This window comes from Atta cephalotes (genome assembly GCF_000143395.1).
Source record: "Atta cephalotes unplaced genomic scaffold scaffold00028, whole genome shotgun sequence".
Taxonomy (NCBI): domain Eukaryota; kingdom Metazoa; phylum Arthropoda; class Insecta; order Hymenoptera; family Formicidae; genus Atta; species Atta cephalotes.
Window position 1 is genome coordinate 1,456,472 of NW_012130092.1, and position 10,738 is coordinate 1,467,209.

The following is a 10,738-nucleotide window of genomic DNA, read 5'->3' on the forward strand; positions in this document are numbered from 1 at the left end:
TATATATATATATATATATATATATATACATGTATGTTAGTTTTTAATAGTCTTATATAAATGGCTGTAAAAACTTTAAGCATATTTTATAATATATGTATATATTATATATATTTAAAAATTTCTTTTATATATTTATAATGTATGTATATATTATATATATTAGGTGTGGGAAAAAGTTCGTGGCGTTTTTCCCATTATAACGCCACGAACTTTTTCCCATACCTAATATTTAAAAATTTCTGGTTAATATCTGCCGTATTGACTTACATTTGGCATCGATTCGGTGATACAAGTTAATACAATAAGAGCTTACAAATTTTAACTTTCTTTATACATTTTAGATGGATTTATCAAAGATAAGAAAACATTTTTATAATAATTTTATATTGCATTATTATACATGACTGTAATAAAAATAACACGTAAAAATGTCCTTAGATATTTTCAAAATGTTCAAATGTTTTTTATATATTATTTATTTGCCATGAACAAAAATATAAACAAATATTTTTGTAGCTATTAAATAACTTAAAAATAAAATACAGTAATTGAGCAATATGAGAGCAATTTTTAAATATTTTCCGGTCAAATGTAATGTAACTATAAATAAAATTTTGTAAATAGATATTCTTTGCACAAAGACAGTCGTGACATAATTTCTTCCTTCCTTGTTTGGGACAATTATTGATCAATTATTAGATAAATAATTTGTTTTCTTTCAGCAAAATTTTCTAATAAAATTTTTTAATATATTGAAAATTATATATTGAAAAGAAATAAATTAATAATGCTTCTAAATCATTGTGTAACAGCGCGGTATAATTCAACCTTTGATAATTATAAAAAAATATGACAAAAATCGAAAAGAACAAATAAACATACATAATATATATATACACAATATATATAAAATATTTCAAATAAATATAATTATTATCGTTGGCAAAATCCAACGGAATAGTGTTTGAATAGACGGAAATGAAGCTGAAGAGAATATTTGTATATGTGAGTATGTGTTGCGTCTAAGATTTGCAGCATTGCAGTTCTATTCATCGTACAGAAACTCGATCTGCATCATCTACATGATGTAAATACATGGATTGCACTATTCACGTAGTAAGCATTAACCAATGTTTTGTAAAGTTATGTCAGTAACCTGAAATAGTAATATTTGAAAGAAAAATAAATGAAATCCTTTATAGCTCACATATAAAATATATTAATATCATAAATGTATCACATACAATATAAATTTTTTAACAACAAAATTATATTACAATTTAATTGATAATTTTTAATGTTTATAAATTCAATGCTAAAATTGAATTTATTATTTTAATAACTTAAATGTCACGATGTGAAATAATATATGCTTGAAATAATAATAATAATATTTCTTGATGTATATATAATAGATCATTCATTGGTAATAATTCTGTTAAATTGTCATCGATATGAGGACAGATATGCGGTAGAAATATGATGTGATGTGAAATCTGAGTGACCGCAAAATGGAGAGAATAGCGGTTTTGCATCGTGTGTCATGGAAGAATAAAAAAATTTTTTTCTACCTGTTTATCATTCGTATTTTTTTGTTTTGTAAAAATTACAGAAGCAAAACTTTTTTCTAGTATTATCATTATACAAAACATATTTAAAGTTTTCCTAACTGCTATTATGATTGAAATATTATTTTTATATTACGTTAGTAAAAAAAAAAGATAAATTCTTTTCACAAAATAATAGTCATATATTCGTTAAATATTCGGTAGATACTTTATAATTAGGAGAATCTGAAAATATTCTAATGCAGAAACGTAGAGATAACGTGTGGAGCATAAAAGCGGGTAAATTGGCGTTGTTCTCATGTTTGCGAGATATTGTGCCGTTAATTGACATTTATGATGCACGTTGCGATAGGAAGTACCGGTTGTATGGGAAGTTCGTAAGCGATACATTTTCGCGTCGATTATATTTTGGGACTAAATACTTCTTGTCAACTCCAGATTACACCTTAGATTTTCTACCAAACTTACAATTTGGCATATCATTTATGTAATGTAATTAAATAGATTAATGATAATGATTTTATGTTTTATCAAACGTACCTAATTTAATATTTTTCTATAGATGTAGTATCTGGAAATATTAATGTAAAATGATATATAAAATCAGTAAAGAATGTATATTTTATATATATATATATATATATATATATATATATTATATATATATATATATATATATGCGCATATGTTGTATATACTTTAACTCAATTTAAACATCTTTTTTACGAAGGAAATGAAATTTGTGTGCGATTTACCTATATGTCAATATATTTCTCTCATTTATAAAGTTATTAATTTTGAAGAAAATATTATTGACTATTATACTTGACATGTTATGCTATTATTTCTGATTCGTCAAATAACTAATTGACCTACTTATCTTGATAATACTACTTACACATTCTTATCAATTCTTATCAAGAGAATTGATCAAAAAAGCAAATGTTTAATAACAAAGGTTAAATAACATTACTAAATCTCGATCATAAAATATTAATCCTTTCAGACCTAATTTTACTGAAATCATATAAAAAAAATTTTTTTTAATCCAATTCATGTGCATTTTAATAAATAATTCATACTAAACAATTAATTTTCTTCAAAATTCTGACAAATTTTTCCAATATATATTGGAAAAATACATCAGATTTTAGATGATATCGATAAAATTAAGTAATTTAAATGGATAATGTTTACAAATTTGATATGTACATTACAATGTATGTCTCTAGGGATTAAAATGTAAAATTAGATTTAGACAATTTTGAAAATATCTTCGAAAAACATGTCATAGCATCTAATTTTGTTTGATTATTTCATTCGCATCTTTATTCTCAGAAAACAAGATATATATGAATACATATATCATCTTGGATGTCATAGTTTCATTTATTTTCCCTTTTCTCTGTCTTTGACTGCCTTTTTCATTTTTATCTTTCTCTTTGTATTTACTTATCTGTTACTCTTTTTCTTCTTTTTCTTTTATTTTCTTTTATTTCAGTCCCTGTTTGTGGCAACATGTTGTGTACTATTTACAGCATAGTTATTAATAACGGTAGCAAGTTTTAATGAAAACGTTACATACGCGCACACATACAGCGTAGTACGTAGTCGTATTGATATTCGTATAGTAGCATGTGCTATTGCACGCGATGCAATCCAGGCATACTCTTCTTGAATTCATGAACATGCGTGCCATAGTGCATGGATCTGATGAACTGTTGGTATTTTACACGCAAATCTTTGATTATCCACACTGTTGCCGCTTCAATTCAGGTTCTTGAAATGTAGCGTGTCGAATGACTTTAAAACTCTGCCGATAATTAGTACTGTAGACAAGTATCATTACACGTTCCTCTCTTTCATTTATTCATTTATCTGCAATAATAGATTCGTAAAAGATTACTTTTCTTACATAATTTGATAAGCATTGAAAACTACTGCACATCTTACATACAAAAAGACTTTAAGATTGTTTTGATTAATGCCTAAAAATTCTGTGTGATGTAAAAATTTCAGAGAATTTAAAGAATTTGTACAGAAAGACTATCTAATCTTATTTTCATATATTTTTTCCGTAATTTGGCACCATATTCGATATCTCGCAAAAATATTCTATTTGTTATAGCAGAGAAAATTGTTCTGAGGTAGATTTGTAAAAAACGTTTTCGCGTCGCAGGACTGTTAATTTCACGGCTCTCCGATTCGATCCCCATCTCGTTGATACCGGGGGTGGAGTCGGTTGAAATAAAGCCAGACAAGAAGCCCGGCTGCTAGGCGTCACGCTATTTTCCACTAGCTCAGCGGTATGTCGAGTGTTCCGTCCCTCCTAATCTCACTCCGTTCTCACCGCCTTGCAAGACGTGTTGTCAGTTCTGTATAAGATCTCCTTATCTTTTTGTGTATCTCTTTGCGTACAATGGCCAATCGGCTGCGGGCATTTCGGTGCGAAACGTAATATCATGGCCCTGTAAATTGTTGCTCGTTCATCTTCCTATGCCGAGAAGAGAATGTCGGTTGTCGAGCATCATCGTAATATGCGATTTCCTATTTCTTTGTAAAAACGATACATTTAATTATTTTTAAATTATTATATAAATACATTCTACAAAAAAATTGTATAACCGATATTATTCTTGAAGAACTTGGAAGTTATGATTATATATCATTTCGAGGATGGCTATCATAAACGGAAATGTGTCGAGGCAACTCAAGCGAAAAGCATCGTGAGGAGCAAAGTCAATTGTTCGAAGAGGGCTCTTTAAAGGATAATGGAGTTACGGTCGGACACGCGCTACGCAGATGGATCACAGGTGTTGATGCGATCTTTGAAATCGTTTTGTAGGGAAACTGAAATGTTTCCGATATTTCAGACGAAATTCTCAAAGTCTAAACCAGACAACATGATTCTCTAATAATTTTATTTTTCTGAATTACTAAATTATTATTCGTCGAAGATTTTTTTAAATTTATCGCATGAAAGAGGAAGAAAGATATATAGAACAGACATGATAAAATCACCACTGTAAAGGGTTATAAAAACTAAAGCGATAGTAGAAAAATTGTAATTAAATAGTTAAAATATCTGTTTAATGTCAAACCGTCTATTTGTTTGTTTGATGTTATCTCATTCAAAAATTGAGAAAAACTATGTCAAATTTTGTATAACAATTTGTAAAAATAATATTTGTAAAAATAATATTTACAATTAAAAAGGCGGTCAAAATAAAACCGACAATATTTAAATTGGATACAATTTCGCTGCAATTTCCTTCTTTCTGTTGCGTGTACTAAAATCAGCTACATAAGTTTGGTAACATAAAGTCTCGTAATGTAAGATGACCTTAATGGGTCACTGTTTGGCCTTGTAACTGTGTCGCTTACAAAAATTCTGCAATCTTAGTAGAATGAAATTACATTGTGGAGAGTAATAAGAGCGTATATGGTAAATAAAAAAGAAACTAAATCTAAAGTGTAATAATTCGTGCTTCGTCATCTTTGTTTTGATTTTATTCATTCATTTCTTTCTGTTCTACTTTGATTTTTTGCGTTTATTGATTAAATAGTGTGATGTATTTTTTTTTAAATTAATTATTTCAGCAATTGAATATTTAAGCATTTCTGAATATCATTAGAACAAAATCTGATTTATTAGCCATTCATTATAGAAAATAAAATTTTGAAAATTCTCTTATCAATTCTGTCTATTTTATCTATCATATCATTAAAAAAAGATCTGGTTGCATTAATTGGAAATCTGATGAAGTCAAAGTATGTCTGTTTAAAAACTGACAAATCAGAATTCTTCTAAAAATTAAATACAGATGAACATTCGTTCCTGTTATATAAAAATTTTTTATTAATCGGTACTTGATAATCAAATTTAATCGTTACGAGCATATAATTTCATATATATATTGAAATGTTTTTGATAATGTTTCTGTATATTAATATATTTTGTATAAGAATACTTCCAGAAATTAAAAACAACACTGTCAAAATACATCTTTCATTTATTTTCGTCTTTAAATTCAATTTTGGGGATGGTAAATATTGAGCCATCGTATTATTTTCACGGATCGCGTACTGTTTTCGAGGAACCTCTTGCAACTAGAAAAGTTTTGTAAAATCAATTAAGAAAAGTACTAATCAAACTCATATAATTAAGTCTAACAAATGTTCTAGTTATAAAATAGTTAATTTTATCTATAGTAGTATTATATATAGTTATATAATAACTAGAAATTCTATTTGATTTTATTTTATCATCATATATTTGATTTTATAATCATGTATTTGTTGCTATAATAAAATCATTTTTCTCACAATCAGTGATAAAATACTGAATTTAGTAAAATTTTACCAAATTTGGTAATTTTATACATTATGATATATGTATCGTTTAAAGTCAAACATTTTTCAAAGGCAACTGTGCTTTATGATAATTAAAATATTTAAATTTAATCCTGAACATAATTACTAAAAAAAATTATTAGATATATCATGACAATATTATCGTATTTTCTTCGCATTTCTGTTACATTTATGAATTGTTAATAGCTTTGTTACTATATGTATAGGAAAGTTTTTAATCGTAGCATTTATGAATTTCTTTCATGGAGCAATTATTCGAGAGGAAAACAAAACTTGGACGTAATCATCGGTTGTGATTACGCGGCTATATTAGGGGGGATACGTTATAAACTCGATTGTGAGAAGCTCTCGCGTGCTTTTGCGCCACTTGTAAAGGCAACTTGGTAGAAGACTGCACAGCTCGGCAGATAGTCACGGAAGCATTCGCGCGAGTAACAAGTTTCGACACGCCTTTATATTGTACATGCTCCACTTTTGTGCCCTGTACGATAGTTTGCCCTCCTAGACCAGTCGACGTGAGGTAACAAAGGAATTTTCCTAGAAAGGGCTTCGCTTATCTTGGGAAACTGCCGCGGGGAAGAAAAAGTGTTATACTTGCGATAATGCCGTACGTTGCATCGCCGTGTTGACGAGGAGACGAAGCAACTTTTGAAGCAACAGCTCTTTTGGGATTTTGTTTCCTTTTCCCTTTTTTAACGTATTAAATGATACAATGATAAGTTAAAATGACGAGAAATTGGAGTAATTAAAAATTAAATTAAATATTTTCTTTATTAACTGCAACTGTTATCACATTTTTTTACGGTTTAAACATCTCTATCGAATACTATATTAAACTTGAGAATTTTGACACATTATGTACGCTCCACGTTTGATAGTTCTACTCTTCACAGTATTACCGCACATTTGTTATACGTATGACAATTTGCGATTTGGATATCATTAATTAATATCCCTATCGAACACTAAACTTGAGAATCTTGACGCATTATGTACGCTCCACGTCTGACAGTTCTATTCTTCACAGTACTACCGCACATTTGTTACACAGAGGATAAGACGAAGGAGGTTTTCGGTGGAAGAGAGCGTATTTAACGAGACCAGCAGAGAATGCACTAAGAGATCGTAGATTTCTCGAAGAATTACGGAGATCAAAAGAAAGATAGTCTTTCTCCCATCCCATTATTCACACATAATTTTCGATAATAATAATTGAATAATGACAGTTTTCTTGATATCTACTTGTGAAAAAGAAGGAATTAAACAGATGATAATAGATAAAAACATATTTTTTTATACATATTTATAACGTAATGTCTTCAAAATTTTTATTAAATGTAATCAATTTTATGTTCATATTTTTTACGTTTAATGTACATACAATTAGCTTAAAAAACTATAACATAACAAGTTATTATTATCATAATCAAACCGAATGTTATTAATAATAATTTTTATAAAATGACTTTTTATTTGAAAAAAACTTATGTATACAAAAAGTAATTTTTTACTTTCTATTGTAATTTTTTATTTAATTTTTAATCTTAATTCAAATATTTATACGCGTGCAAATATGTTTCGAATAGAACTACAAAAAAATTAAATTTTATTTTCACAAATATCAATAAAAATTGCGTGAATCAAATATGTTATTAGCAGTCGTACTAGTCGACAGCTATGAAATACGATGTGGGATTCGCTAATTTCTGCTTTGGCGTGCACTCGAGAAGATTTGTGCGCGACGAGTTGCACGCGTTCTTCGTATTTATAAGCAATGCCGATAGTGCTTCTAATTAGAAACTGCTCGTTGAATAGAGATATTACATTCGCAGGTTAGATAAGACGTATCGCCTGGCAACACAATGTCAAAGAAGTCAAGCATCTACGCTTATCAATACTAAAATCATAATTTATAATAAGATTTTATAAAACAAAACAGAAGTTAATGGTGAGATTATGAGTTTCTAAAATACAAAACGAGAATACTCTTTTACATTGTAAAATAAGACATAAGACAATTATATGCATAATCTTTCAAATAATCGCGGCATACTTTAGTCTATATAATTAATATAATAGGAAACAATAGGGAATTTGCGAATACCAGATAAACACAAATGATATTGTTATACTATATTACAATAATAATAATCTTCTCGCATCTAATGTAGTCCGATATATGTTTAGTAGCGTACTCATATACGTATAGTATATGAGCATAGAATCGCATGCCGTTTAAGATAAATAAATATATTTCCGAAGATTTTAATGTAGGAGAGAATGAGGGAATTGCGAAACCTAAGAGAAAGTTAAATAAAATTAATGATTATTATTAATTATAAACGTCTTTATTTGAAGGATATTAGCTTTAAATTACAATAATACTTATACATTATTAATATAAGCCATAATTTTAATAAAATTTTATTAATATAAGCCATAATTTAAATAAAAAAACAAAACCAATTTGACATAATTTCGTGTGATGGTGAATAATTCCAAACAGCAAAGGTTTTATTTTTTATTTAAAACTATAGTTTACATTAATAATATAAATAATATAAATTTTAATCATTCTAGTCTAAAGTCTAGTCTAAAGTCAAATAGTTGGAGAATTTTTTGAGAGGATAAAGACTTCTATTAATTAATAAATAATTGTCTTTAACTTTATTTAATTTTCCCCGTGTTTAGTTCTCTCATTCTCCCCTAACAACAGTAAAATATATATATTTTATTTTTTTATTTCAAGCGGTTTTCGTTTAAAATCTTATATTGCGATTTTAATACCAACGAATAAAATAAATCATGTCGTATAGATTAAAGTTAAAGAGCTGTTTATTTTAATTATGTAAAAAAATATATTAGCTTACATTTCTAATTTTAAAAGATATAAATATTCGAATGTAAACAGATATATAATAGATTCAAAATTCTTGATGGTACAGAGATGTTTTATTTAACATGACGCACTTTTCTCATGAACGTATTTATCCGTCACAATTGTTGAACATTATTTTATTCTGTGATTACTATCAGCGTGAAGAATAAAGTACCGTAAAGTATGATAATGACCTACTAATAAGCTGCAATAACATGTATAAAATAATAGCTGCAATAAAAAGTATAACATTTTTTACATTTCTCAATACATAAGTTGTACAATTTACCGTAGCAAAACCTTCCAAAGATGGCACAAATAGTCCAAGACAAATCGTCAATGTGTAAGTCTTCATACTTCGATACGTTATTATTATGAGACATTTTTGTGTATTTAATGGAGCCGCGTACCATCGACTGTTATATCTATATATATGATGTCATAAATTAATTTATATTAAATTAATCTGCTTTTTACGATTACATAACTTTGGATGTGTTTAACTGAAATTTTCTATACTCACGTTTTTTTAAATATATTGTTGCTGTAATCTATTACTTGTTGACCAATGTAGTTAAGAAAAAACATGTAGCAAAAATGAGTAACAATGTATAAGAATGATGTACTCATACCGTAAATATCTTCTACCATAATGTATTCGCAAAGCTATGAAACTTACAATTTCTTAAAAATTGTTATGTAACATCATTACATCATTAATGATTACAATTAGAAGTTTTAGAAACTCACAAGATATAAATTGATACTTAATAATATCACACCCAATGAACTGGCAAAAATATGGGCAACTGAGAAAGTAGATTTGACGGAATCGATGAATCTTGAATAATCATTATCAATATACAACATCATCAAAATATAATACGTGAAACATAATTTTTTAAACTATTGAAAAATGTTAGATAGAGTTTTATAAACTGCAAATTTTATACTAACTTGATAGCGTTTCGATGACTATTGACAGCCTCCACAATGTTTTTATGATTATTGAATTTTTCTTGAGAAACTAACGATTTCATCTGGCTTCTGTTTAAAATACATTCGATTCTATAACTATAAATAATTGAATTGTTATGATACTGAATTAATATATTTATAATTCTTTTGTTAGCATTTAAGAATTCATTACCTAGTGATTTGAAACATTGCACATGTGTGTTGTACACACATTTGTAAGAATGTTTCTATAGTTACTATGATGGTAATAAAGATAATGAGTATTAAGAAAAAATACGATGTTAACAATTTGATATATTTCTCTTTATCAATAAAAAATTCCATTGAATCTGGAAGCTGTCGTGATTTCCGTGATTTATTTAATGGCATCACGACATTAAGAATATTTGGCGAAAAAAACATTAATATAAAGAGAAAGAGTATTGTGTATGTCCATACTGTAATAATATGATATTGTAATTCTTATTTTAATTTTAATTTCATGATAGCACTACGATTGAGAATGTTTTGCAAGTTAATTCTATTACTCACTTAACATAATGATTGTACAGAATCTTCCAATATTAGTGCGATTTTGTATGATTTTAAATTCCTCTTTCTTTTTTAAAGAATTCCAATCATACCGCATTTGTTCCATAAGTTCTTTCACCTCGAACAAGATATTAGTAAATTATATTGATATATCTTAATTACACACAAGAAAAAGGTATCTAACTTTTCAAAATGTACTTCACTGTTATATAATGCGATTGTAATTATAGAAATCGATCATATTGTCTATAAACTTACTTTATTGCCATTAATAAGCATAATAAGATATTTAAATGTAAAATATATTGTAGGTGTAATGCATGGTAAAATATTTAAAAGAAGATCTACACTATATTCCTTAGTTATAAATGATGATAACTAGAATATTATATATATATATATATAT

General features: G+C 27.3%; 1 protein-coding gene across 1 annotated transcript; it reads right to left on the bottom strand.

Moving 5' to 3' along the window:
• Positions 1-8,977: 8,977 nt before the first annotated feature.
• On the bottom strand, positions 8,978-9,474 carry LOC105620730 (odorant receptor 85b-like). The gene is made up of 3 exons (XM_012202222.1): positions 9,347-9,474; positions 9,113-9,248; positions 8,978-9,028 (listed from the first exon to the last, which is right to left on the bottom strand). Exons 1-3 carry the CDS (start codon positions 9,472-9,474, stop codon positions 8,978-8,980), a joined length of 315 nt encoding a protein of 104 aa, XP_012057612.1.
• Between the last annotated feature and the right edge of the window lie 1,264 nt (positions 9,475-10,738).

What these genes read in the sequence shown, in the direction of transcription:
- LOC105620730 (XM_012202222.1), bottom strand. Translation starts at nt 9,474, where the DNA reads ATGGTAGAAGATATTTACGGTATGAGTACATCATTCTTATACATTGTT. An exon ending in AACAATATATTTAAAAAAAC is followed by an intron (nt 9,249 to 9,346) that starts GTGAGTATAGAA and finishes TCATATATATAG; the next exon opens with ATATAACAGTCGATGGTACG. An exon ending in CTTTGGAAGGTTTTGCTACG is followed by an intron (nt 9,029 to 9,112) that starts GTAAATTGTACA and finishes ATGTTATTGCAG; the next exon opens with CTTATTAGTAGGTCATTATC.